General features: G+C 54.0%; 3 protein-coding genes across 18 annotated transcripts; 1 reads left to right on the plus strand and 2 right to left on the minus strand.

The window, feature by feature from the left end:
- Positions 1–425: 425 nt before the first annotated feature.
- Znf668 (zinc finger protein 668) lies at positions 426–11,115 on the minus strand. 7 transcript variants are annotated; one of them, XM_042284230.2, is made up of 5 exons: positions 10,340–10,700; positions 8,053–8,182; positions 5,052–5,237; positions 2,354–3,022; positions 426–1,760 (listed from the first exon to the last, which is right to left on the minus strand). In XM_042284230.2, exons 4-5 carry the CDS (start codon positions 2,998–3,000, stop codon positions 545–547), a joined length of 1,863 nt encoding a protein of 620 aa, XP_042140164.1. In that variant the 5' UTR covers positions 3,001–3,022; positions 5,052–5,237; positions 8,053–8,182; positions 10,340–10,700; the 3' UTR covers positions 426–544. The 7 variants fall into 7 exon arrangements, with proteins under 7 accessions (XP_042140164.1, XP_042140160.1, XP_076409375.1 ...); XM_042284226.2 differs by lacking the exons at positions 5,052–5,237; positions 10,340–10,700 and adding an exon at positions 10,981–11,091; XM_076553260.1 differs by lacking the exons at positions 8,053–8,182; positions 10,340–10,700 and adding an exon at positions 10,981–11,074.
- Positions 2,138–20,952, plus strand: Znf646 (zinc finger protein 646). 6 transcript variants are annotated; one of them, XM_042284223.2, is made up of 3 exons: positions 2,138–2,262; positions 13,463–18,857; positions 20,407–20,952. In XM_042284223.2, exons 2-3 carry the CDS (start codon positions 13,547–13,549, stop codon positions 20,505–20,507), a joined length of 5,412 nt encoding a protein of 1,803 aa, XP_042140157.1. In that variant the 5' UTR covers positions 2,138–2,262; positions 13,463–13,546; the 3' UTR covers positions 20,508–20,952. The 6 variants fall into 6 exon arrangements, with proteins under 6 accessions (XP_042140157.1, XP_042140156.1, XP_042140158.1 ...); XM_042284222.2 differs by lacking the exon at positions 2,138–2,262 and adding an exon at positions 11,141–11,297; XM_042284224.2 differs by lacking the exon at positions 2,138–2,262 and adding an exon at positions 11,405–12,992.
- Prss53 (serine protease 53) lies at positions 20,862–26,862 on the minus strand. Of its 5 annotated transcripts, XM_006977024.4 has the most exons (11): positions 25,661–26,859; positions 24,713–24,733; positions 24,438–24,600; positions 23,897–24,162; positions 23,599–23,753; positions 23,245–23,464; positions 22,429–22,579; positions 22,115–22,356; positions 21,886–22,031; positions 21,471–21,687; positions 20,862–21,232 (listed from the first exon to the last, which is right to left on the minus strand). In XM_006977024.4, exons 1-11 carry the CDS (start codon positions 25,716–25,718, stop codon positions 21,213–21,215), a joined length of 1,659 nt encoding a protein of 552 aa, XP_006977086.1. In that variant the 5' UTR covers positions 25,719–26,859; the 3' UTR covers positions 20,862–21,212. The 5 variants fall into 5 exon arrangements, with proteins under 5 accessions (XP_006977086.1, XP_015851393.1, XP_076409391.1 ...); XM_015995907.3 differs by having other exon boundaries at positions 20,862–21,687; positions 25,661–26,862; XM_076553276.1 differs by having other exon boundaries at positions 20,862–21,687; positions 24,438–24,733; positions 25,661–25,691.
- Between the last annotated feature and the right edge of the window lie 852 nt (positions 26,863–27,714).

Genomic DNA, 27,714 nt, shown 5'->3' on the forward strand with positions numbered 1-27,714 from the left:
TCAGTGAAGGTTTCACGATCATGAGTGTGGGCTAAACAAAGCTACCCAGGTGTGTTCACTGCAGGACTAATGCTTCAATACACCTTTTAATCACCAAGAGTTCTCAGAGGCACAGATACCTTCTGTCCTGACTCAGCCACTGAAAGTTCTCTCACAAGAAACCCAAAATAGACTTTGGCAAACAATGAATTTCAAGACCCTTCTAGGAGCAACTTGCGGTGGTAAACACCCGTGATCCTAGTACTTGAGAGGCTGAGACAGGGGGACTGATTGAGGTCAAAGTGAGTCTGGGCTATATAGTGAGCTCTGGATCAGGCTAAGCTCTGAGATCCTGCTACAAAACAAACCACCACCAAGACCCTCATGATTTGTGTTAATCCAGGATCACCGCTCAAGTTTAGCTCAACCAGAGTCCAGAAGACGGCTTGATGTCAAAGCCAACGCTTTAATGAGTGTCGCTCACAAGGGCTGCCAGCCTACTGTCCCCAGCTCTTAGTGGACTGGAAATGGGCACCTGGGAGTGTGGTGGAGAGAGCCATGAGCTTCAGGCTGACCCTTCCTCTGGCATTCCTAGCAAAGCCACGAGAGGCTCCAGGGGTATGGGGGTGCCAATGGGCACGGGGTGAGTGCGTTCATGTTTGCGCAGGTCGCTGGCACTCAGGAAAGCTTTAGGGCACTGGGGACACGAGTAGGGGCGTACAGAACTGTGGGTGCGGCTGTGCTTACGGAGCCCGGCCCTGTCGGAGAAGCTCTTCCCACACTGCGTGCAGGGGAAGGGCCGGAGCTCCGGGTGCGAGCGCTCGTGCCTGCGCAGCAAGGTCAGTGTGGAGAAAGTTTCTTTACACTCCCGGCACACAAACTGGGGGGGCTTCTCATCGGCCTCCTCTCCCCCCACCTCCCCTCCTGCATCTCCCAGGGCACCAGGAGCTTCCCCAACGCCAGCATCTTGGCACTCCACATGCTCTACAGTCATGCCCACCACTTGCCACTGTGTGGCCACTACACCACCGGACTCCGAGGGTAACCCTAGCAGCCCCGCTGGAGGGTCCCCTAGCCCTGCACCGGCCACGGGGGCAGCCGAGCCCTCACCCACGACGCCCACGGGCAGCGCCAGCCCTAGTACCAGCTCCTGCTGGGGGGCAGCTCCTGCAGTCTCATTGCTTCTGTGGGTACGCTCGTGCTTCCTGAGGCTGGATAACACCACGAAGGACTTCCCACAGGCGTTGCAGTGGAAAGGGCGCTCGCCGGAGTGCATGCGGCTGTGCTTGGTGAGGCTGGCTCGCTCGGCAAAGGCTCGCCCACACTCCTCGCAGCGGAACGGCCGCTGTCCTGAGTGCACCAACGCATGCCGCTTAAGGTCCCAGGAAGCCACGAAAGTCTTGTCGCACTGCAGGCACTTGAAGGGCCGGTCGCCCGTGTGCACCCGCCGGTGCATGGCCAGGTCGGCCGGCTGCCGGAAGTCCTTGCCGCACTTCTCGCAGCGGTAAGGCTTCACGCCCTCGTGTGCCCGCTGGTGGCGGCGGAAGCTCGAGGGATCAGAGAACATGCGGCCACAGCGAGGGCACAGGAAGGGCTTCTCGCCCGAGTGCGTGCGCTCATGGCTTTGGTAGGAGCTGAGCTGCGTGAAGCCTTTACCACAAGCCGGACAGCGATAGGGTTTCTGGGCCGCGTGGATGCGCTGGTGGCACGTGAGGGAAGAGGATCGGGAGAAGCTCTTGCCACACTCAGAGCAGAGGAAGGGGCGCTCACCCGTGTGGGACCTGTGGAGTAACGCAGGGCCTGGTTAGACGGCAACCAACTCCCGTGGGGCGGCCCCAGAGCCTGCGTGGGCTGCAACTCCCTAAGAGCCACAGGGCTGGACCTAGAGCAGGAAATCCCTCCGGGCGGTGGTGGCCCACGCCTTCAATCCCAGCACTAGGGAGACAGAGGCGGGCAGATCTCTGCGAGTTTGAGGCTAGCCTGGTCTACAGAGCGAGTTCCTGAACAGCCAAGGCAACTAAAGAATCCTGTATTGAAAACCAAAACCAAACCAAACTAAAAAAAAAAAAAAACTAAAGAGCCATCTTCCCTGGGACCTACCCACATATGCCCCTCCCCCTGTGAGTGACAGATTCCGAACACCATCCCCTTTCCAACTGTCCTGGAATCTAGGCCAATAAGACCCCGCCCGCCTCCCCGCCCGCCCGCTCCCAGGGCTCCATCTCCAGGTACTTCGCTCTGTCAGCGAGCCTGGCCTACCCAACCCGATGCTCCCATCTTTAGGTAAGCATCCAGCTGCCCCCTTTCCTGTTGGCATATTCTATCAAGACGCCAGTGCCCACTTAGGTTTCCCAGCCGGGTCCAGGGGTCTCACCGCTCGTGGTTTCGCAAGTCCTTGAGCTCAGCATAGGCCTTGCCGCAGCGCTCGCAGCTGTAGGGCCGCAGGCCGGCATGGGTGCGCCGATGCTTACGGAACACCGAGGGGTCAGCGAAGCTCTTGCCGCAGTCGGAGCAGGCGTAGGGCCGCTCGCCGGTGTGCCCCCGCTGGTGGATCTTGAGTTTGGAGAGCGTACCATAAGCCTTGGGGCAGTGCGTACATCGGAAGGGCAGCTCCCCAGCATGCGAGGCCAGGTGCACTCGCAGGCACACTGGCTGCATGAAACGGCGGCCGCACTCGGGGCACGGGAAGGGCTTCTCGCCAGTGTGACTGCGCCCATGGCTGCGGAGCTCAGGGGCCGTCTTGTAGGCCTTGGGGCACAGTGGGCAGGCATAGGGCCTGGGCTTGGCTGCTGAGCCAGACACCTTGTCTCCACTGGCCTCCTCGGCCTTGGGCTCTGCGTCCGCCTTTGGCTGGACCTCATTCACCTCCTCGGGGCAGTCGGAAGGCGCATGTGTAGCAGCATGGCGCGCCGCCCTGGGAGCATTTGGAAACGTCTTGGTACACAAGAGGCACTTGAAACGGCGTCCAGAGCGCTTGTAGCAGGGGCCTGGGGACTTGGCCTCAGTAGCCTCCTCTTCCATGGCCTTGGTGGGTGGGCCTCCTCTGCAAGAGAAGCAAAATTAGATCAAAGCCATCCCTCTGTATTCTTCAAAGCTTCCCTCTTCACTAAAGCTCTCTCAAGATCGGAGGCAATACTATCTTTAAGAAAAAAAATTACGGCCAGGCAGTGGTGGCGCACGCCTTTAATCCCAGCACTCGGGAGGCAGAGCCAGGTGGGTCTCTGTGAGTTCGAGGCCAGCCTGGGCTACAGAGTGAGTTCCAGGAAAGGTGCAAAGCTACACAGAGAAACCCTGTCTCGAAAAAAAACCAGAAAAAAAAAAAAAAAAAAAGAAAAGAAAAAGAAAAAAATTACTTTTACTTTACATGTATGAGAGTTTACTGGCACCATGCCCATGCCTGGTGCCCAGGAAGGCTGTTCCATCCCTGGAACTGGAGTTACAGATGTCTGTGAGCTACCCTGTGTGTGCTAGGAATCAAACCTAAATGGTCTGCAAGAACATCAAGTGCTCCTAACCACTGAACCATCTCTCCAGTCTCAAAGGCAACTGAATCATACCAAGACTTCCAAACCTGGGGCTCCTCAGCCCAGACCACAGGACCTCTATATCCTTTATGCTAACGGTCCCCAGGTTTGATATTGTGTTCAAGTCTCCCCTGTGATCTGCTTATTAGGGGTAGAAACCATTAAGTAAGAGGCCAGAATCACAGGAGAACCAGCTATATCCTGCCCCATAACCTGTTTTCTGACCCCCGGCATTCCCAGAATGCCTAGGTTCCGTTATTCTCACAGTCTTTCTTTCTCAGTTTCAACCAAGGCCTGAAGGTCTCCAAGCAACGCAGGGAAGGCAGACTTGGGTCCAGAGAGAGGAGTCGATGTTTAGACAGGCTGGGCTGGCAATGTTGGAGGTAATGGGTCTCTGATGTGTGCGTTGCCCTCCCCCTGCTTGGTCAGCTCTTGGAGAAGCAAGCGTTCCAAGAATTCTGACCATGCCTGGCTATGAGGGACTCCACCCCAAACAGGAATTTTGGTCCATTTTCTGAGCTGGAATCCCTTTTAGTCTCTGCTCCAAAACTCTGGAAACGGGGAGCTCACTCCCTCTCAAGGCGGCCTGACCTACCGCTGGCAGTCAGCCTTTCTCAGTCACAACTGATTGTCTGAGCTAGCGAGGCCTCCTGGGATACTAGCTCTTGCTGAGTCCCTACTGTCTGGCCAAGAGCCCAGACAACATCCACACAGCTGCTCCTAGGATCATAGTTGGGAAAAAATAGGATTAACAGCTGCACTGGTCTTACCGCCCGCTCATCCTCCCCAAGGGGTGAAGGGAAAAGGATTAGGGCAGATCCTCTTAGGGGAGATTAGGTGTTGTGCTGGGGAGGGGTGAGTGGGCAGAAGTCAGGTGTGCCCCCCCAGAGGGTGGCGGGCCAGGGTTCCATGTCCAGACTTGTGGATCATTTATTAGGATGTTTATAGACCTGTGTCCTCATCTGTACATCCCAGGCAGGAGCTGGGGTGGAGAAGGAGGGCAGAGCTGAACTAAGCCTGTGGAGGGGGAGATGGGTTCAGGGCCTATTCCAGAAACAGTACACAGAAGCAGTTTATGTGGCTGACTGAGGGAGTCCAAAGTGAGAAGCTCCTTAGGGTCAGCCCCATACCAGTAAGCATTTTTTTTTGGGGGGGGGGGTTTGAGACTTGAACCTAGGGCTTGGTGCAGGCAGGACAAGTGCTCTAACCACTGAGTCACATCCTTAGCCTCATAAATTTCTCCTAGAGGGGAAAAAACAAAAAACAGGGTGAGGACACATGAGGCTTTGCTGGTCTTGATCCCTAAAACTGCTTTAAAAAAAAAAAAGACCGCTCCCATCTACTAAGTACACAGCATCCTAACCTTTTTGCATAGATCAACTCATCCTTATATCAACACCATAAGAAAGCAAGATCCAGAGAAACAGCGCTTCAGAGTCACTAAGTACATTCTGAAGACAGAAGACCTAGCTTCAAATCAGCCACCATGTGCAAGCTGATAGGATTGTCTGTATAATTTACTGTGCATCTTAGAATCTGTTTTCTCACCTGAAAAATGGAGGTAAGAATGGTACTAACTCATGGGACTGAAGAGAACTGAAAGGAACCAGATGGCTTCCCTCAGTTATGGAGTCTCCTCAGAGCCAGTCAGCTGGGTGTAGCACCTGTCATAGTTCTCACACTGCTGAAACAGGAATCACTGACCCCACTGTAGAGATGCGAGTGAGTTGAGTTCTAAGAGTAAAAGAGACTTGTCAAGTCAAACAGTTCAAGCCTTAACACTGCTGAGACGTGACTCTGTTTGAAGTGCTGGAGCCCTAGCTCAGACGGCTGGGAGCAGACCTAGTGTCTGGGCCTGGCCCGGTGTCTGTCCAGGAGCTTGAGCTCATGATGCACCCACACCTTCCTTCGTCTTGAGCTCATGATGCACCCACACCTTCCTTCGTCTTGCTAACACTGGCCGAGACCAGGGCCAGGAGCCAGCACTGTCTTCTCACTCAGACTCGCTACTCTTTTTTTTTTTTTTTTTTTTTTTGGGTTTTTCGAGACAGGGTTTCTCTGTGTAGCTTTGCGCCTTTCCTGGAGCTCACTTGGTAGCCCAGGCTGGCCTCGAACTCACAGAGATCCGCCTGGCTCTGCCTCCCGAGTGCTGGGATTAAAGGCGTGCGCCACCAACACCCGGCCAGACTCGCTACTCTTGAGCTCCGGCCCCAGCCTGGCCCTTGCCAGGTCTGTGCTTCAGTCTCGCTCTGCTGGAGGGGCAGATCCCTCCGAAGGCACTTAGGAGGGGAAGTGGTAGGGAAATGTCCTAATGGGTCCCAGCAGGCACCCAGCTCCATGAAGAATGGAGAGCCAGGCAGGTTCGGCTGCATGGCAGCCACCATTTCCAGAGCGATGCTTTTCCAAGTGAGCTCTGACAAACCCCTGCATCAAAATCCTCATCTAGGAAGCACACCTCCTAATACGTGGGAGGCTGAGACAGGAGGATCATTAGTTCAAGGCCAGCCTAAGCTATATAGTAAGATCCTGTCTTAACAAAGACAATGGGCTGGAGAGATGGCTCTGTGTTTAAGAGCCTTGCTGCTCTTCCAGGACCCGAGTCCAGTTCCTAGTACTGCATTGTGCAGCTCACAACCACCCATAATTTAAGCTCCGAGGGATCTGATACCCTCTTCTGGCCTCCTTGAACATCTGCAGACATGTCTGAAAACTAGAGTGCACACGCATGCGCGCACACACACACACACACACACACAAATCCTTTTAAAAAGGCAAACAAAATCCAGGCAGTGGTGGCTCAGGCTTTAATCCCAGCACTTAGGGGGCAGAGGCAGGCGGATCTCTGAGTTCGAGGCCAACCTGGTTTACAGAGTGAGTTCCAGGACAGCCGGGCCTACACAGAGAAACCCTTTCAAAAAATAGGGGGGAAAAAAGCAAACAAAAAGAATCATCATATAAGGAAGTTCATGTAAGCCACTACAATCTGTACTTTTATTCTTTGAAATTTAAAAAAAAAAAAAAAGGTCACAGGCCGGAGAGATTGCTAAGTGATTAAGAGAGCTCACTGACCTAGAGTAGTGGTTCTTGGCCCATGGGCCTCACCTCTTTTGGGGTGGAATAACAGTGGTCGCCTAGGCCCATTGGAAAACACAGATATTCACATTACAATTCATAACAATTCCAGCTATGAAGTAGCAATGACTGGAGGTCACCACAGCATGAGGAACTGTACTAAAGGGTCACAGCATCGGGAAGGCCGAGAACTAAAGCTCTAGAGGATATGAATTCGGTTCCCAACACCAATTTTAGACAGCTCACAAAGCCTACCACTCCAGGTCCCAGTGGATCTGACATTTTCCTGTCCTCTGTCTGTACATACAAACGTACATGCATTCAGAATCTTTTTCTTTTTTCTTCAAGACAGGGTTTCTCTGTAGCTGTGACTGTCCTTGAATTCAGAGATCTACCTGCCTTAGCCTCCTGAGTGCTGGAAGTAAAGGTGTGTGTCACCACGCTCAGCTCCGTGTGTGTGTGTGTGTGTGTGTGTGTGTGTGTGTGTGTGTGTGTGCGCGCGTGTGCGCGCGTGCACAGAGGAGAACTAGGAGTCAGTTCCTGTCTTCCACTTTGTTGACGGGGTGGGAGTGTGGAGGGATGGGGAGTATATCTTTCATATTGTTTTTGTTACTAGACTGTGTACTCCAGACTAGCTTCCTGACCATTCTCCTGTCTGCATTCCATCTCCCTATAGCAGTGCTAGATTACAGATGTGTGCCACAAAATCCAGCTTTTTGCATGGGTTTTGGGGGGCTGAACTCACGTTGTCAGGCTTGTACAGCTAGTGTTTTAACCACCAAGCCATTTCTCCAGCACTGCAGTCTGTACTTTAAACAAACTCTGTGCATCCTTAAGGACCAGATACGTGAGCCAGGAAAAGTACTTGCCCGACACATGTGAGGCATTGGGTTCCATCCTCAGTATCACAAACAAATAAGAGAAAGACAGATAGACAGACAGATATATAGATAGGTAGATAGATACACAGGTTTCCTAGGTCTTCAAATGCTTCTAGGGGGGAAACATTTTTACTACAACTGTTTTAAAATGTGCTTTTACAACTCCATTTTAAATCCTCACAAGGCAAAAAGTGCACATAGCTCATTAAGATGCCCAGAGTCAAAACTCAAATCCTCACACCCTCGAGTTAGACTCTTTCAATCACTCTTTATCCACTTGAAATTCTTTAGCAAAATCCTGACACTTCCCAGGACAAAGACCAGCAAATCCCTAATCCATCTCACTCCTGGCTTCCAGCACTAGGCGCCCCCCCCCCCCCCCCCCCGCCCACGCCTCCTGTCTGTCTTCCCACCTCAGAGTGTCTCCACTAGCAGTTCTCTGGGTCAGAACCACTCTTTCTCAGCCTCCTGAGCATCTTCGTGTATTATCTCTTGGGTTACCATTGGGTCTTAGCTCCCAGACACTTCCTTTGTTAGGGCGTTCTTTCTTCTCTTTTTCTTTAAAAATTGTATTTACTCTATGTATGTACACTCACATGGGTGTATGTGTGGTGGCCAGAGGACAACTTGCAGGGGTCAAGACTCTTTTACCATACAGGTCTAGGAGGCTGAAGTCAGGTCTCAAGCTTGGTCATCTCTTTCCACCTAAGCAGGCTTCCCTGGAGACTGGAGAAATGGTACAGCATTAAGAACAATTACTGTTCTTCCAAAGGACCCAGGTTTGTTTCCCATCACACACATGGTAGCTCATAATCACGTGTAACTCCAGCTATAGGCATCAGGCATACACTTGGTGCACACACATACATGTAAGCATAACATTCATACACATAAAAAAAATAAAGGTTTGCTTGACTATCTTTTCTTGGGGGGGGGGGGGGGGTTCAGGGTCTTACTATGTAGCCCAGGCTGGTCCTGATTCTTTTTACCCTAGCCTCCTTGGTGTTGGGATTACAGATGTGGATCATGTACTCTGGCTTTGATGACCTACCTTCCTTTCTTTTTGGCAGTGCTTAGAATTGAACTTAGGGTTCCATGCATTCTTGGTAAGCACTCTACCGCTGTACCACTGAGACACGGTTCCAATATATAGTCCAGGCTGGCCTGGAGCTCACAGAGATCTGCCTGCCTATCTCCTGAGTGCTGGGATTTAAGGGTGTATGCCACCACACCTCAAAGACTTCTTTTTTTTTTTTTTTTTTTTTTTTTTGGTTTTTTTCGAGACAGGGTTTCTCTGCGTAGCTTTGCGCCTTTCCTGGAGCTCACTTGGTAGCCCAGGCTGGCCTCGAACTCACAGAGATCCACCTGGCTCTGCCTCCCGAGTGCTGGGATTAAAGGCGTGCGCCACCACCGCCCGGCTTTCAAAGACTTCTTTTAAATAATGATATCTTTATCCTGGCTAACTGCTATTTAACTTCTTTCAAAAGAAATCTTTATGGTGCTGTCTGGATCAAATACTGTTTGCAGGCTTACTGTCATGGACTAGGTATCATCAGCATTTTATACACACCGGCCCAACTACTCAAGCTCATCTCCCAATTCCTAGAAGTCTGTTATAGGCTGACCATTTGCGTTCTTCTAAAATTCTGTGTTTGGAAACAAGGTCTTTTTAGAAGTAATTAAGGTTAAATAAAGCCATCAGGGTAGAGCTTTAGTCCTGTAAGATTAGTGTCCTTGGGGCTGGCAAGACGGCTGGGTAGGTAAAAAGACGTTTCACCAAGCCTGACCACCCAGGTGTATCCTCAGGACCCACATGGTGGAAAGAAAGAACAGACTCCGATAAGTTGTCCTCTGACCTCCACACATGTGCTGCAAAAAACCACATATATGCACACACAAGATCAATAAGAAATTAACTAAACAAGTTCTTAAAGTAAGAGACAACACAGAATGCTAATTAGTCATTGATGGCGCTGGTATTTGAAGCCAGGTGGCCAGATATTCAAATCTCTGCCATCTGCCCTGACTACTGCTTTATTAGCACTAACACGTTTTATTATGTGGTTGCTAATTTTCTGCCTCCAGCACTAGGGTCCAGTGAACTTGTTCTATGTACTCTTTATGTCCAAAACTGTTTGGTGGCTGAAAGCAAACTTCAGGTGGAATTCAAATCCAGGTCTACATACAGCCTCTGCCTCTTCCATCATAGGAGTTGGTGAGATTCAGTTACCAACTACTTATTAACCGAGGTCCCCCATCTTTACAATGTCATACGGTCCAAGTATCACCCCAGCACTCCCAATTGTTCACTGCTGTGATGGAACACACTGTCACTACTCACCTATGAGGGGAATGACATTTCTGCTGTCTCTCAATACAGACTCAGTCCCCCCAAAGTGGTTCTTTTTAACCACTCCGGCCGCAGGTGTGGTTAAAAAAATAAAACAATAAAACAGGCACCTACATCCCCCGTCTCTCCAAGACAACAAATAAGCCTAACAGACTTGGAGCCTTTTGGTGAGTTGATGGAACTGTGTTGGGGTGACTGTTTAATTATATCCTAGGCCTAAACAACCAATTAGCTCAAAAATGATCCCATTTTTTTCTGACCGGTTTCTGCGGCGGTGTCCCCTCTGGTCAGCAACCTAAGCTCCATCCAGAATCCACAAACTTTACCACGTCCATAAGCAATCCCCTTTGCCCTTCCTTCTCCCACGGGAAGATTCTTGCATGCTTCCAATACTCCATTCCCCAGTACTCCGTGCCCTCGAGAATATTTAACGAGCAGTGAAGATGACGGATGCATAGCTTTCTGGGCCTCAATTTCTTCAGTCGAATGGGGCCCCTGAAGCAAATGGGGGTTTGCAGGGCAGTAGGGCCTACCAGACGCTCTGAGGAGGGACAAGAGCTGCAGAAACCCAGCGCTCCTCGCTCTCTGCAACCGTGTTTGTGCGGGTGTCCTCGCCAGACAGGCAGCCCCCGCAGAGCGGGGCTGTATGCTGACTCATTTGGGACTAAACCCTAGGATAACGTGGCTTCGGCGAGCGTAGCAAGACAGAATGAATGAAGAAGGAAGGAATGAACAAATGAATGGACAAGAGGATCCCGAGCAGGACAAAGGCCTGCAAGATGGCGTTCTTTAGGACCGCGGGAGGGGCGGCCCTGCCTCGGCCTGGGAGGGGGGACGCGCAGCCGCGGAGGACTCGGCTCGCAGGCCCGGGCCACACAGACAAAAGCCCGGAGCGTGGCGGGCTCTAGGACCCCCGGGCCCGCGCGGAGCAAAGCCCGGCCGTCGCGTCCGCTGAGCCCAGGCAGCCAGAGCGCTGACCGGCGGGCACCGGGCGGGTTCTAGGACCCGCTGGGCCCGCAGCCCGCCCGAGGCCGCTCACCGCCCGCCCCGCCCGCGATGCTCGCGCCTGGTCCACTCGGCCCGCTCGGCATCAGCGGGGAAAACGGGAGGCAGCTCCGACCGCGCCGGTGCCCGCTGCCGGAAGCCCTGGCGACCTCCCGCAGACGTGTCCTACCTGGTTCGACTCCCGCGGGCCCCGCAGCTCCGGCGGCGGCGCCCAGCACCGGCAGAGCCCGGGACACTCGGAGTGGGGCCGGCGCTAGGACCCCAACGGGAGGGAGGTTAGGGGCGGGGCCGGCGGCCCCGACAGCGGAAGTGGAAGGGGCGCCTTCCTTGCCCAGGAGGAAGGGGAAACTTGCGGAAGCGACCCCGCGCCTACAGTAGCAGAGAAGTATCTCGCGAAGGGTCCCTGGGCGCTAAGGGGATGGGCCGCCGGGTCGATTGACGGTGCACAGCCGCCAAGGCGCCGGAAGTGTCTCCAAGAGCTAGGAGGTGGGAAGATACGGACCGGGCACTCGGGTTTGGTTGTGGTGCCGGCATCCGTTTGTAGTCCACGTTTTCTCTTAGAACTGCGAGGAGTGAACTTAGTGAGGACCCCCCCCCGCCACGCCTGCATTGGGAAGAATCTTATGGAGCCCCGTGAAAAGTGTCGCGAAAGTACTGTAGTCAGTGCTTTAGTTACTACCGTGCTTGCTGCATAAGCACCGGAGCGGGTTTTTGCAGCTTTGGACGGAAGAGTGGCTTAAGCCCCGTCCGAGCGCCGCGCCGACCTGCGTGGGCGGAGCCAGAGTTGCGCCCGCAGTCCAGCGTGATAGCTCGCGCGGCCTCTAATTCCAGCGCCCCAGAGGTGGAGACAGGGGGATTGCTGCGAGTTCGAGGCCAGCCTGGGCTGCATCGTTAGACCCAGTCTCAAAACCAACAAAAAACCAAACATCAAGAGTCGGGCCCACCCGGAACCTGGCGCCGGAAGCGTGTCCGTGTAGAAATACTGCTCGGAGGAGAGACAGGAAGTGTTCCTCGGCGGAAGTTTCGGGGGGGAAGCTTTAGCACCTAGGACACTTCCTGATTCCTACTAACAATAGGAAGTGTCCGCGGAACTGGGGTACAGTCTTGGCTCATCCCAGCCGTGCTCTGTTACCTCTATCTCCTCCTTTCCCCCACTTTCCCCCCTCGGCTACCATTCTCGGGAACCCTGGCTGAGTGTGCGTGGGTCTGAGCTCGAGAACCCTCGCACCAGCAACCACTTAGGGCTCGCGGCTGCAGTTAGGGTAAGGGTCCCAGTGCGCAGGCGCGCTCCCGTTCACGACCTCCAACGGACGCGCCGGCGGCGGGAACCAGAAGGCACTCCTGGTGCGAGGTAGGGATCTAGAGAGGAAATCGGCAGGAAAGACGAGTGACTGTAGAGAATCATGATGGTGGTTGACTAGGGAAAGGGACTCGTAAGAAGTTTTGAGAAAAGAGAATTCCGGGAACAGACTCAGCTGGTGAGATTAGAAATAAGTTGTGTCAGGGTCCCAGGAAACTGGAGTCAATTTCGGAGCAAGGCAAGATGCTGTGGCGGAAATGAGTGGCAGCTACTGGGGAAGCGAGGGCTTTGGAATGAAGATTGCCTCTTGCAGTGAGTTTATGTGAAAACTGGGGCAACACAGGCATTGGATTTAGTGGCATAAGTACACTTACAAGGCAAGCGTGGTGGCCCACTACTTTAATGCCAGCACCTGGGAAGGCTGAGCTATATAGTGAGAGCGTGCCTCAAATGCCTCCCTCCCCAAATGAGCGCACATAACAGCAGTGCCCGGCACGTGTTACTGCGCAGCGTGAGTCGCTGTCCTCCTAAGAATGTAGAGAGGCAGTAGAAGAGTGAAAATTGATGGTGACGGCAAGGTGAGGCAGGCAGGGGATAGAGAAAAGGAGGATAAAGTGAGACTCCAACCCGAGATGGGATGGGATTACATTTATTTAAAGGAAGTAAGTAAAACAAGTGCCTAACTGCGTCAGGAACACAATGTGATGCTGAAAGGGCCTCTAACTTCTGTGAAGCCTTAGGTGGCAGCTGAAAAGCTTTGCCAGTGCTTCCAGAACATTCAGTTTAGCTGAAGGGAGAAGAAAAAATTGGACTTGTCTTACTATAAGGCCTGGCCAGCTGCTGTGGCTCTCACCTATAACCTGAGCTCTCCGGAGGCAGAGGTAGGAAAATCCACCTACCTTGTAGCTAGCTTGGGCTTCATAGGGAGTTCCAGAGCCGCTTGAGCTACAGAGTGAGCTAAGACCTTATCTCAAAATAAAGCACCACCACCAACAAAGCCAGAAATAGTTCTGGTTTGTTATAAAGTCTCATGGATCGTTGTTGGTTTGTTCCAGAATTATAGAGAGCAGAGCCTTTGGAACAGTAGGATCTATTACGTACTGTCTTAAGGTCTGTCTAGAGTCTAGACTTTAGTTTCCTTATCTCTGGCTCTAGAGATGACGTACACCTAGGGGACCTTTCCTAGAAGTGTGCGCGTTCAATGATGATACCTGTAGACATAATAGAAAGCAGCTCCCTTTGCATGGGTGGTTGGGGCACCCCTCAGTGACTTCTGGTGAATGTGGTGTTCATATAGCCAGGAGGCAAAACTGACTCAGTCCTCCCATCTGACTACTGCCCCTCTTTCTAGGCCTTGGCCCCTTCTGCAGAGAAAGATGCTGCTGCCACCTGTCTGTTCCTCCTGAACCTCCAGGTTTTTCTACCGCATTGCCCCATGGAGGACACGCCCCTCTCGTTCAGTTGCTCTGACTGTCAGCGTCACTTTCCCAGCCTCCCAGAACTTTCACGACATCGAGAACTGCTCCATCCATCTGCTAACTGGGGCAGTGAGGAAGCTGGCAGTGTCCCTCACCCCTCTCCAGGTCAGCAGCGTGGCCGTGACTGCGGTCACCCAGGGAGCTCGGTCAGCCACCAGCGGAACCACGAGACTGGGCTTTTCCCCTGCACCACCTGTAGCAAGGATTTTACTAATTCCTTGGCCCTCCAGAGCCACATGAGGACTCATGCTCCTGAGGGCCACCAAAGGCACAGGCCCCCACATGCCAAGGACACTACTTCACATCGCCAGAGTGAGACAATGTCTACTGAATCCTGGGGTCAGAGGCTTGGTTCTAGGGAAGGCTGGGAAAATCAGACAAGGCGTGTACAAGAGACACGTGAATGTGAATCTCGATCTGATCCCAGGGCAGCTCCAGGTACTTGGGAAGAGCCACCTACCAAACAAAGAGAAGGCTTAGAAATCCAGCCAGATCCTAAAGAAAGTGCAGAGGACTGGGTACCCACCACCAATTCTGATGGGGCTCCGCCACTCGCCACTCCAGCTAGCAACCTCCTCAGCAATTTGGAACAGTATTTGGCTGAATCAGTGGTGAACTTCACGGGGGGCCAGGAGTCCACCGAGCCTCTTCCTGCTGAGGAACAGCGAAGGTACAAATGTAATCAGTGTGGGAAGACCTACAAGCACGCTGGAAGCCTCACCAACCACCGCCAGAGCCACACTCTGGGCATCTACCCCTGCGCCATCTGTTTTAAGGAGTTTTCTAACCTCATGGCTCTGAAAAACCACTCGCGACTCCACGCTCAGTATCGTCCTTACCATTGTCCCCACTGCCCCCGTGCCTTCCGGCTCCCTCGGGATCTGCTAGAACATCAGCAATCCCACGAGGGGGAAAAGCAGGAACAGCCATGGGAAGAGAGCGAGAGGCCCACCACAAATGGACATATGAATGAGAGGAGCTGGAATCAGCTACCTAAAACACAGATGCTGAATGGTTCTGGGGAACTCAGCACTTCTGGGCAGCTAGAGGATGGTAGCTCAGAAGAGTACCGACCTTTCTGTTGTGGGGACTGTGGCCGTACTTACCGTCATGCAGGTAGTCTCATCAACCATCGAAAGAGCCACCAAACAGGTATCTACCCCTGTTCAGTTTGTTCCAAGCAGCTATTCAATGCAGCTGCTCTGAAAAACCATGTTCGTGCTCATCATAGGCCCCGGCAAGGAGCTGGGGAAGATGGCCAGTCATCAGTGTCCTCAACTGCCCTGATGCTGGCCGAGACTACCCAAAAAGAGGAAGAGGTCCCCGACACCAACCTGGACCATCGTCCCTATAAGTGCAATGAGTGTGGTCGGGCTTACCGCCACAGGGGGAGCCTGGTGAACCACCGCCACAGCCATCGGACAGGAGAATACCAGTGCTCACTCTGTCCTCGAAAATACCCTAACCTTATGGCTCTGCGCAACCATGTGCGCGTCCATTGCAAAGCTACACGCCGAAATACAGACCCCGGGACTGAGGGGTCCCCTAGCCCTGTCAAGAAGGAACAGCCTGACCCAGTGGAAACAGAAGCAGCGTTCCACACAGGTCAGGGGCATGCATACAAACACGAAGAAGAGGCCACAGGCATCCCCACAACAGCAGACAGGACGGCGCCACAGACATGTGACGTTTGTGGGATGTTCTTTGAAGATCTCAAGAGTCTTGAACATCATGGCATGACGCACAGAGCAGGGGAAGGAGAAAAGAGCAGGACAGACGGCACAGGGTCCCCACCGAGAGCATTTGCTTGTCGAGACTGTGGAAAGAGCTATCGCCACTCGGGCAGCCTAATCAACCACAGGCAGACCCACCAGACGGGAGACTTCAGCTGTGGGGCCTGTGCCAAGCATTTCCATACGATGGCTGCCATGAAGAGCCATTTACGGCGTCATAGTCGGCAGTGGAACAGGAAGCATCAGAAACAAGGTGGTACTGGTGGAGAAGAGTCCAAACTGCCGCCTGCGGGTACCTGGACCAAGAAGTTGGAAAATGACGAGGACCTGGATTCTTCACAAGACCCTTTGGGAGAAAGTCCTTGTGGGACTGAAGACCACGTGGAAAGGGATGGGGACTCTTTGCAGGCGGGGTCTAACGGCGGCGAATATGGGCTTGGAAGGAATGAGGCCTGTTTCCGGGGTGATAAAGAGGATGCTGGCACTGAGGGAGGACTAGAGAAGAAAGAGGCCTGTTTCCCTGACCACTTGGACATCCCAGGTGAGGAGGAGGGCAGTGAGGCTGGCTTCTGTGATCGCCTCCTTGGAGGGGACAGTGACCAGAAGCCGGGCATTTGCCCGTCCACCTCCCCCGACGGTGCTGACAGTGTCTGGCAGGCCGAAGCCGCCCACACGTGTTCTGACTGTGGGGACTCCTTCCCCCATGCTGCCGGCCTGCTGAGCCACAGGTCCTGCCACCCTGCAGGCATCTATCAGTGCTCTCTCTGTCCCAAGGAGTTTGATTCTCTGCCTGCCCTGCGCAATCACTTCCAGAACCACAGGCCGGGGGAGGTGGCCTCGGCACAGCCCTTCCTCTGCTGTCTGTGCGGGATGATCTTTCCTGGGAGGACTGGCTACAGGCGCCACCTGCGCCAGGCTCACGGTGCTTCTGGCCTGCCCGAGGGCTCGGAAGAGGAGGAGGAGGAGGAGGAAGGCACAGCAGAAGCAGCCTCTACCCACAATCCTCCCCTACAGCTCTCAGAAGCAGAGCTGCTGAATCAGCTACAGCGGGAAGTGGAAGCCCTGGATGGAGCAGGTTATGGGCACATTTGTGGCTGCTGTGGTCAGACCTATGATGACCTGGGGAGCCTGGAGCGTCACCACCAGAGTCAAAGTTCCAGCAGTACGACCGAGAATGTTCCTAGCCACTTGGAAGGATCAGGTGATGTGATAGAAATGGTTACAGATCATGTCTTTGAGGGTACAGGGACCTCTGTCTCAGAAGAGGGGGGGGACACAAAGTCTGAGGAGGGAGTAGGTAGCACAGTTGCTGCAGACACCCTTTGCATGCAGGCTGGGGAAAGCTTTCTGGAGTCCCACCCCCGCCCTTTCCGATGTAACCAGTGTGGCAAGACCTATCGCCATGGAGGCAGCTTGGTGAACCACCGAAAGATCCACCAGACAGGTGACTTCATCTGCCCTGTCTGTTCCCGCTGCTACCCCAACCTGGCTGCCTACCGGAATCATCTGCGGAACCACCCTCGCTGCAAAGGTTCAGAGCCCCAAGTGGGGTCTATCTCAGAGGCAAGAGACAGCAGCGAACCCCAGAATGCGGCAGAGACAGGGCAGGAGCAGGCATTGGTAGGGCAGCTCCAGGAAGAACTTAAAGTGGAGCCCTTGGAGGAGCTGGCAAGGGTGAAAGAAGAAGTGTGGGAGGAGACCACTGTGAAGGAGGAGGACCTGGAGCAGAGGCTGGAGACGGCCGAGAAAGGCTGTCAAACTGAAGTTAGCTCTGAGCGGCCCTTTAGCTGTGAAGTGTGTGGCCGTACCTACAAGCATGCCGGCAGCCTCATCAATCACCGGCAGAGCCACCAGACTGGCCACTTCGGCTGCCAGGCCTGCTCCAAGGGCTTTTCAAACCTCATGTCCCTTAAGAACCACCGGCGCATCCATGCAGACCCTCGACGCTTCCGCTGCAGTGAATGTGGGAAAGCTTTTCGCCTGCGGAAGCAGCTGGCCAACCACCAGCGGGTCCACACTGAGCGACGGAGGGGTAGGGGCGCTCAGAAGCTGATTCGTGAGGATCGGCCTTTCAGGTGTGGGCAATGTGGCCGGAACTACCGCCATGCTAGCAGCCTCCTGAACCATCAGTGCGCCCATGAGACAGGCCAGTACAGCTGCCCCTTCTGTTTTAAGACCTATTCCAACCGCACAGCCCTGAAAGACCATCAGAGGCTGCATTCTGATAGCCGCCGGCGGCGGCCACCCCGGAGGGCAGCAGCCGTGCGTTGTACCCTTTGTGGCTGTGGCTTTCCTGGCCAGGGATCTCTGAAGCGGCATCTGCAGGAGCATGAGGAGACCAAACTGGGGCTGGCCAGTGGCCAGGAAGGCCCACATGGTACCGAAGGCAGTAAGGAGAACCTTGCTGATGCCTGGGGACTGGAGGGCAGATCAGAAGGTACTCAGTCAGGACTGCAGCTGGAGCCTGGAACCAAGAGACCTGGGGAGCACAATCAGAGTCCCAGCAGGCCAGCACGTTCAGAGGTCCCAGAATCTTTTTCCTGGGAAGTGGGGAAGGTAGATGGGCATCAAGGAGACAGGGGACAAATGAATCACAATGGTGCCTGGGTTCTTCAGGATCAGTTAACCAAGCCGGAAGGCAAGTTGGAAGACACAGTCTCCAGGAATCTTTGTCAGCTCCCTGAGAGCCAGTCCAATGGTCCTACTGCAAGTTCCATAGATAGCTGGGATGGTGGAGACAGCAGCTCTCAACTCCAACCAGAGAGCCTCCCCTATTGCTGCAGCCAGTGTGGAAAGACCTACTGCCAACCTGATGGCCTCTTGAACCCCAAGAAAGACTGTCACAGTTGTTTGCCCTGTCCCAAAGAGTTACTGAATCCTGTGACCACTAAGCTCCACAACCACATTGCTGCCCAGACCTTTGCTTGTAGTAACTGTAGCGAAGTGTTTGAGACCCACAGTGAGCTGGCCACACACATGCAGACTCATGCTGTTGACCATAGGCAGGTGTCAAGTCAGGCAGGCGACACCAGAGATCCGCAAGCCGGGATGGGAGAGGTGGATGCCCCTGGTCCAGGGAAAGCTCAGGAGGCCCCACCCGAACCTCCCAGAGACCCAGAAGAGAATGGGGAGCCAGCTAATGGAGGACAAGGAACCAATTTCACAGCAGCTGAAGACAAGGAACGTCCCTTTTGCTGTGCCCAGTGTGGGCGTTCCTACCGCCATGCTGGCAGCCTGCTGAACCACCAAAAGGCTCACACCACTGGACTCTACCCCTGCTCCCTGTGTCCCAAACTTCTGCCCAACCTACTCTCTCTCAAGAACCACAGCAGGACCCACACGGACCCCAAGCGCTACAGCTGCAACATCTGCGGCAAGGCTTTCCGAACAGCTGCCCGGCTCCAGGGCCACGGGCGGGTTCATGCTCCCCAGGAGGGACCGTTCACCTGCTCTCATTGTCCCCGCCATTTTCGCCACCGAATCAGCTTCCTGCAGCACCAGCAGCAGCACCAGGAGTGGACAGTGTCCAGCTCAGGTATGTGGGGTGAGTGGGTTGAGGAGAGGATTGAGAGGACCCGGAAAGAGGTGGGCGCCCCGTGGAGAGAGAGCATAACCCTGAGTCGGTAAGGGAAGCAAGGAGAGTGTAAGTGGTGGGAGGCCTGGACAGACTGACGAGTTTGGAACGATTTTGAGCCACTGAAGGATGGATCTTGGGTCAGGAAGATGGACACTATGGTAGATGGGACAGTGGTGTGGACTCTTCTGTAGCCAAAGACGAATGGCCTTGTTCTTTGAGTGGGCAGAGGTATCTGGGAATGGCCTTGTTCTTTGAGTGGGCAGAGGTATCTGGGAACTACCACATCTGGCTATCTTGATGTAGCCAGTAATGATTTCCAGAGGAGAGGGATGAAATGGGCTTTGTTTCGGTTCCGGTCTTTCCTAGAGTGGGCAGGAAGCTGGAGAATGAGGAGGAGGGGTGGGGGAGAGTTGCAGACTCCTGGGTTGTCCTGCAGGGCTAAGGCAAAGGGGGGGTCTGCCTGCTCAGGTGGTGACTTGTGGCGGGCTGCTGTACTGCTGACGAGGCCAGTTTGCTGGCTGACTGGTCAGTACTTACGCTTCTGTCCCTCTTCCCCATAGTTGGTCTCGGCCTTGCTTTCTTGGAAGTGAGGCCTCTGGTCCTTCTGTGAGTGCTGTACTGAGTTTTTTGGTTCTTCCTTAACCTTTTCCATCTCCTTCTGATACAGATCTTGTAAGAACCAACCAAACTGCCCTCTGCCAGCACCTTCCCCGGACCCAGCCTTTTAGCTGAAGGGCTGACTCATAGATAATTGTTTCTTTGAAGACAGGCCCAGCAGCAGTCATTAGCTTTATCTCTCATCCTCTATAACAGTGACTCTCGGGTAACACTGCTCCACCCAGCCCACTGAAGGGCAAAGCTGTGGAGGCACGGGGCAGTCTGTGTACTCAGCACACCTGAGGCTCTTAGTCCCCATCTAGAGAGGAAAATCCATCCCGTCTATAGCCACCCAAGGTGGGCGTCCCTGAAATGGTATGCCCTTGACCAGAGCTTGGCTGAGAAGGACAAAATAGTGGTGCTGGTTCCTGAGAACTGAAGAAATAATTCTCAGAACAGATGGTTTCTTGTGACTTCAAGTAAAATAAGTGAGGAGCTTATCAGCCAAGGCTGTAAAAATACTAGGGGTTCTAGAATTCCTGGGCTTGGTCTTTTTGGTGAGGGGAAGAGGCTGGGCATGGTACCTAAAGCCTTATACACCATAGTTGAATGCTTTGACACTGAGCTTTTCTCCTGGCCTCTTTTTTTTTTTTTTTTTTTTTTGAGACAGGGTTTCTCTGTGTAGCTTTGCGCCTTTCCTGGAGCTCACTTGGTAGCCCAGGCTGGCCTCGAACTCACGGAGATCCGCCTGGCTCTGCCTCCCGAGTGCTGGGATTAAAGGCGTGCGCCACCACCGCCCGGCCCTCCTGGCCTCTTGACCTTCTCTGTGCCTCAGGGCCATGTCAGGGAATGACCCGCAGGTCTGGAGAGGTGGGTTAGGCTCCCTCTGACCTCTTCTCCTCCTCCCCAGGAGCTTCAATGGCACCAGCAACAAGCAGAGGGGACTCCTCTCCAGCCTCACTCCTGGACACCTCGCCCCAGTGGCCTGCAGACCTCAACTTCTCCCTGTGAACTTCACGTCTCCAAAGAACAGTTCACTGAAGCTGGGGATGCAGGCAGGGAGAGGCTTCATCTCCACGTTTTGCTCAGGAGTTGCTTGGGCATCCCCGCCGCCTCTTCCCATGAAGAGGGTCCTGATCTGGTTTCTTTAGCAAGCAGGGCGTAAGGCAGTCTTCATGTCTGTGTCCATGAAGGCTCTCCTTCCTAAGCCCTTGTCACCTTCTCTTCCAGGGCCGGGCTGCCAGAATGCTGGGATGGCCAGGTTCTAACCCAGGGAGAGGCATATTCAGAGGGCGGGCCACAGGTGGGAAGGGGCCTGTGGAGGGGGAGCCTTTTACTATAGTTTGTAACTTATTTTCTAAAATCTATTTTGTAACAATTTATTTAAGTTTTAAAAAAGGAAAATTGCTCCCCACCCCACCCCCTAAAAAAAAACACTTTTTTTTTTTCCACAACAGCTGCTAGTGTTGTGTCTGAAGGACTGTTTAGGGAATACTGGAGACATCTTTGTTGGAAGGCAGAGCTTAGGGGTGGGGTCATGGCCACACATGGAAAGCATCCTTGGGCAGGCTCATTCCCAGCCAGACAGCTGTGGGACCTGCCTCGGGGCTGGAAACCACAAGCCAGGGAGGGGAAGGCATCAGTGTAGAATTGGGTGTTGACGTGGGAGTTGCCTGGCTTTTCGGGCGTCTTGTGAGTAAACTAGAGAGTCACCAGTCAGCACCTGGCTGGTTGGCCTGTCACGGAGAGGAAGGAAATTAATTTGGCCCCATCCCTCCCCGTAGCTTTATTACTTCCCTTGAAGAAGCAGGACCCATCTTGGCCCCTGTGGTGTATGGGAGACCTGAAAACCTAAAGTCCACGTGGGTCTGTCTGTTGCTCACCCCGCACCCCAGGCAGCTAGAGATGAGTCACAGCAGTGTTTCCCTAGACGAGAGCCAGGGCTAAGGAGGAAGAGGGAAGAGCGACACATACTTGAGTTGACCAGACAGCTTCCAGGCTCAGCCTCAGGCTCTGGCTCCTCAGCGAAGTAGACCTGCCAGTCTAGGTGGCTGACCCAGTCCTCATAGGCAGAGAGTGCTGCAAAGACTGCAGGCCTCGAAGGGCCTTGGCAGGTGTCTCCAAAGCTGTGCAGTCCAGCCAGGAACCATGTGCCCCTGACCTCATGGACGAGTGGTGCCCCAGACAGGCCCTGTTAGGGAGCAGGTTACACTGGTAACTTCCTGCAGCAGGTGGGAGGGGCTTGGGGGCTACAGCCTGGTGTTTGGGGGCCAGCTGGTGGTAGGAGGGTTTAGTTTCAGGTGACAAAGCAGGGCCAGCAGCCAGGCTTGGTGGGAAGGTGAGAGATGGCCAGGGGTCTGCTGGGTAAGGGTTGGGGATTTGAACTCACCTCACATTGAGGCAGCTCACCCACAACAGTGGTGCATACCATCCCTGGCAGAATGGGACTGCCCGTGCTCCCAGGGGCTGGATGTTGTTGGCTGCAGGCCGTTGGCCCTAAGACTGTCACAGGTACTGTCTGGGGGTAGCTGTTGCCTGTAAAGCGAAAGACGAGGCTGGATTCCCCGGTTGCCTGCAAGTCCAGTGGACAGCTGCCAGGGTCCCCAGGCACTGTTTACCTGCTCCTGGAGTCAGCCCGAGAACCCAGCCATGTTCACCATCAGGCAGGCGGTGGTCAGCATAGGGCAAGCAAAGGGGCCTCAGGCCAGGGCCTAATGTCACAGGCTGAGCCAGCAGCAGGAGGGCCACATCATAGCCACCCTCGGGGTGGGTGTAGGCCCCGTGCAGAATGAGTTGCTTCAGGCCCCGTTCCTCTGGTCCAGCCCCCAGACCTACACTCCATTCCTCTAGGGTTTGGCGCCTGTTGAGAGGCAGAGTTGAGGCATTGATGGAGCTGGGACCAGGGGCACCAAGGAGGGAGACGGAGGCTCACCCGATGAAGCAGTGAGCAGCAGTCAGCACCACCGCCTCTGACACCAGGGCTCCACCACAAGCCAGCTTCCCGTGGTGCTTCAGCCTGGCATCCCAGGGCCACTGAGAGAGCGCTCCGGCCTGGGGGCCTCCACCCCTCAAGGAGCCGCATGCTGAAATAGGTGCATCACATCACCCAGTTGTTAAGTGGTCACTCGGTGCCAGGGCCTGCGCTGAGTGCTCCTTATGTCGGCAGGGCTTTGCCGACCAAAGGCAACCAAGCTAACACAAAGATTGACCCAGCTCGGGAACCAACACCAAGCATCCCACTTGGGACTCAGAGCCAGTGTGCCTGCTTTTAATCCTGATGTCTGACGGCACACAGTATGCCATGCCAGCCTTACCTGGAAGCTCTGCCTCACTCTGCCACCCACCTGGATTTCCCCAAGCCTGGCTTGCTAGTGCTGCTGTGAACATCAGTACCCAGCTTCCTCCCCGGAATGACTTTGCATGTGATTTGCATTGCAGACACTGCCCTGTCTCACCTCCCTGGGTTTCTGCCTGGGAACTTGCAGCTTCCCCCACACACACACCTCACACCCCCCAAAACCAGCCAGATTTCACAGACACTCATACACCCAAGTCCGTAAAGCTTCCTGGTCCTATCCCAGGAGCTAAAAGGGCCTTAACAAACCTAGTTCTCTCTTGGCAGTGTCTAGACTCAGTGTCTGAGCTGACGTTTGCTCCCTGGTGGCTTTCTACCCCACTGCCCAGGAAGCCTTCATGTGGCCTGGGTGGCCCCATACCCCCCTCTCCCAATACCCGTGCTCAGACCGACCGACACAGCTGTTCTCGTCGCTGGTTTCCACAGTTCCTGGGTCCTGGACCAGGAAAGCTGCCCCATGAACGTGGGCCTCCAGCCATGAACTGTGCGTGGCCATGTCAGTCAGCAGCACAGGAGTGTCCTCTTGGGCACATTTTGACGTGAAGCTAATGATTCCAACTTGGACCCAGTGTCCATCAGGCTCACGGCACATCACAGGTCCCCCAGAATCTCCCTGGAGCCAGACAAAGGAGTCATCTGAGCCCCAACGCTACTAACCAGATGCCTTCTGGCTGTACCCCATCACCCTTCTCTGAAGGCCCCCTTAGCCCAAGACTAGGCCCTCCCTTTTCCCCGTGCTCATCAGACCTGGCAGGGTCCCTGTACCCCGGGCTGTGCACCCCCACACAGCATCCCAGGTCTCGCTGGGCTGGCCAGCAGCCGCTGGTGTAACCGATTGTAGAGACAGTTACAAGTGGGGCGGCTGATGAGACGAAGACGCAGATTCCGCAGGGTCCTGGAAACTGCCAAAGAAGAGAAAGCGGAGTCTGACTCTGGGCAGCAGTGGGACCTGGGCGCCCCCCCCCCCCCCCCCCCCCCCCCCCCCGGCACAGTTGGGCCTGGGCAAGCGGAGTGCCTCTAGGCTTCTGTCTAGGACAGGACTTACCGTCACTGGTGTTCTGGTCCCAGCCTGTGGCCCAGCAAGAGGCTCCAAAGGGGAAATGATAGGTGGACTGGGGCAGGCAGAGGGTTGTATGGGCTGTGGGATGGCTGAGCTGGAGCAAGGCCAGGTCGGATCCCTGGCTGTAGTGGTTATAGGCCTTGGGCAATTGCAGGCCAGCGACTCCCACCTCTTCAGCCCCTGGGCTCAGCCCCTCCTGCGTCAGAGAACCCAGGACCACGGACCAGGAGCTCAGTTCTGTTGTGGCCACCCTGAAAGGGGAAAAAGGCCCAGCTGAGCGCCAGTGGAAGCGACAACCTGAGAAGAGCAGAGGAAGAGGAGCAGATACAGCACATGGTTTCAGCCCAGTTCCTTCCTCTCGGTTCTCATTTACTCCTTTGTAAAGCATCCACCTTGAAGGATTGCTAAGGTTAAGCTGCTAATGTGTTGCTACATAGCATTCTCCATAAATGGTATTTATTATTCTAGAGGCAAAAAACAGTCTTGCAAGGTCCAGGGACAAATCTACCCTCAAACCGAGACTCACTTTTCAAAGCAGTGAGCAGCTGTGAGGACCCAGGTGTCTGCCACCAAGGAGCCGCTGCAGATGTGTGCCCCTCGCCGCCTCACGCTGGCCTGCCAGGGCCATTCACCAGCTAATGTGCTGCCTTCCTGAGGCTCTGGAGGGCCAGGGCCGCGCTGCCCGCATGCTGTGGAGAAGGATGAGTCATGCTGACACTGTCCTGACCTCGGGACCACAGGGTGCCGTTCCTCCATCATCCCTGAGCACAGCCCTGGTCCCATGTCCTCACCACCACTTACCACGCTGAGCTGCCTGAAGACCTAGGAAGAAAAAGACACAAGATGTGGAGGTGCCTTAACGGCCAGGCCCAGGTTTGGTGGAGGGAGGGGATGAGGTGAAGGACGGGCCTTGGGTCCTTATCTATGACTGGCTAGCCAACCAGCCTCTCCCAGAATGAAAATATTTATGGGAGGCTGAAAAGCAGCTTTTATTGGAGCCCATTCAGAGTACACAGCCATTAATTCTCAGCTGTGCTCAGCACTCCTGAGCCCAAGAAGCAAGACCGGAGATTTAACTTGGGAGTAGGCCAACCCTCCTCCAGGCTTCTGAACCCCTGACTCCTGCCCCCACCACTGAGTCAGGGAGGTGGCCTGTGTATGTGAAGAGCATTAGCTTAATTGTCTCTTCACCTGTGGAAGCCTAAGGGTAGATTAGAGGCCTGTGTCATGTCCAAAGTGGGGGAGGCCCCAAGTGAGACTCACTCCACCACTGTGCTAATGAATCCAACTTTCTGGAAGCTGACCTTTCCGGAGGGTCCCTGCCCTGCCCGGAACCCGTCGCACGCTCACACAGATGGGTCTGCTGCACATCGGAAGCAGAGTTAGTGTGGACAGCTCCAAGCCTGTGCAGCCAGAGCGTGCCTGAGGCAAAGTACACACACAGTGAGGTTACTCCATACAGATTCAGCGATACAGAGCCTGGCCTCCCTAAGCCGGACACTAGACTGTGGTCTCAAGCACATTACTTAGCTTTTCTGTACTTCAGTCTCCTCGCCAAGACAGGAGCAGTGGCAGTATCCACCTCAAAGAACTACCGTACAGTTCATACCCATGTGACAGAAGGCAGTGCGTTCGTTACCTCCCCTTCCCCCCACAACCCTCCCACACACCTAGCCAAGGACATCCACAGGGAGACTAGCCCCTCAGGATCCCTTGCATACCAAATTGCCGTCTGCTTGAGTGACTTACCCCCTATCAGGACCACAGCTCCCACAATAAGCAGCCCTGGTCCCCAGCTCTGCCTCATGCTGCTCCGGGCCACTCAGTGCTCTTGTTCTGAGAGGCCACCTGGGTCTCCCTGGCTCCACCCCTGCTCCGCCCCCAGCCAGCTAAGCGTCAGGTGTTACTTTTCCTGGGCTAGAAGGGAGTCAACAGCTTGGGGACTGTGGTTGTGTGGCCCTTATCCCTCTCTGGGCTTCTGTCACCAGCCACACTCCCCCAGTTCAAATCCCAGTTCCCCCATTTACTACAGCAGTGACTTTGAACAATGAAATTGTGCCTTGCCTGAAAAAACTCAAGTGTTTCGGGGGGCAGGGGCTGGAGAGATGTCTCAACAGTTAACAGCACAACCCGTTCGATTCCCAGCACCCACAGGGCAATCCAGACCATCTGTAACTCCAGTTCCAGGGGATCTGACACCAAGTCACCAGGCACATATGTGGCACACAGACATACATGCAGATAAAACACCCATACACACAGAATAATAAATTGGTCCCATCAAGTAGACTGGAAGGAATTCTTTTTATTGTTTTTTCAATTATTTATTCCAGAAAGAGGGCAGCCTGTGAGGATTCTCTTCCTCTGCCATGTGAGTCCCAGGGTTTGAACTCACATGGCCATCTCACCAGGCCCATAAACAAAAAAGAGTGAGGGGGCTGGCTCAAAGACACTTGCCACCAAGCCTAATGACCTGAGTCTGATTCCTGGGACCTACATGGTGGACAAAGGATTCTTACAAGCTGAATTCTACACACACATCATGGCATTCAGCATGCACTTACACACTTGCACACACACACACACACACACAATAATTTTTTAAAATGCTAGGGGCCTTTTAAAATGCTCATTGGTTTCTTCACTTGCTGCTCTTTCTGGAGGACCCAGGTTCAATTTCCAAATCCAGCTGACAACCTCCTGTAATTCCAGTTCCAGGGGATCCAACACCCTCTTCTGTCCTCTCCAGGCGCATATGTGGTGCACAGACACACATGCAGGTAAACATACGCATATTTTTTTTGGGGGGGTTTCCCAAGACAGGGTTTCTCTGTGTAGCTTTGGTGCCTTTCTTGGATCTCGCTCTGTAGATCCGCCTGCCTCTGCCTCCCAAGTGCTGGGATTAAAGGCGTACGCCACCACCGCCCAGCTCTTTTTTTTTTTTTTTTTTTTTTTTTTTTTCCAGCTTTAATTCTTTTTTTTTTTTTTTTTCTTTGTGGAGCTGAGGATCGAACCCAGGGCCTTGCGCATACTAGGCAAGCGCTCCACCACTGAGCTAAATCCCCAGCCCCCAGCTTTAATTCTTAAAAGCCCAGTATAGTGGTGTATGTCTGTAATTCTAGTACCTGAAGGCTGAGGCAGAATTTTGAGTTTAAGGTTAAGCCTGAGCTACCTAACAAGTTCTGGGCCAACCTGGACTATAGAGCAAGACCCTGTCCCAAAACAAATCAACACTGTTTACTAATAGAGCAGTTACTTCTTGTATGAAAACATCACCTGTGGGGTAGTGGCAAACCTCTTAGATTCCACTTTTCAGCTTTGATGCCTTCCTCAGGCCGAGGCCAAGGAGGTTTCATACACCTCTCTAGGTTTGCTTCAGAGGCAACGTGTGCAGGGCTGTGTTAAAGCGGTGGGTCTCATGCCAACCTCTCTCTGGGCCCGCTGCCTTGTCAGCCAGGCGTTTGCTGCTCTCCTTTCTTGCAAATGCTGGGATGGAGTTAGAACCTTCCAACTCCTCACTTAGGCTAGCACTGTAGCAGGAATCTTCAAAGTTCTTATTAATAAAATCAAACCCGAGGCCAGTTATTGGGGTGAATGCTGGAAGGTCAGAGAGACAGAACAAGCCACAGCTACCTCACCTGGCCAACTTCTCAGATGATCTTTTTTCCTCAGACTGGAAGCCTCTGTGTCCTCATATCTGAATGGCTCTCAGCTGAGCTGTGCTGCTAGAAGCCTGAAAGCTTAACCAGCCAAATGCTTAACCAGCCAAATGCTTCTAGTTTCTGGTCTTCAGGCCTTATATA

The sequence above is a fragment of the Peromyscus maniculatus genome, chromosome 1 (assembly GCF_049852395.1).
Source record: "Peromyscus maniculatus bairdii isolate BWxNUB_F1_BW_parent chromosome 1, HU_Pman_BW_mat_3.1, whole genome shotgun sequence".
NCBI classification, from domain to species: domain Eukaryota; kingdom Metazoa; phylum Chordata; class Mammalia; order Rodentia; family Cricetidae; genus Peromyscus; species Peromyscus maniculatus.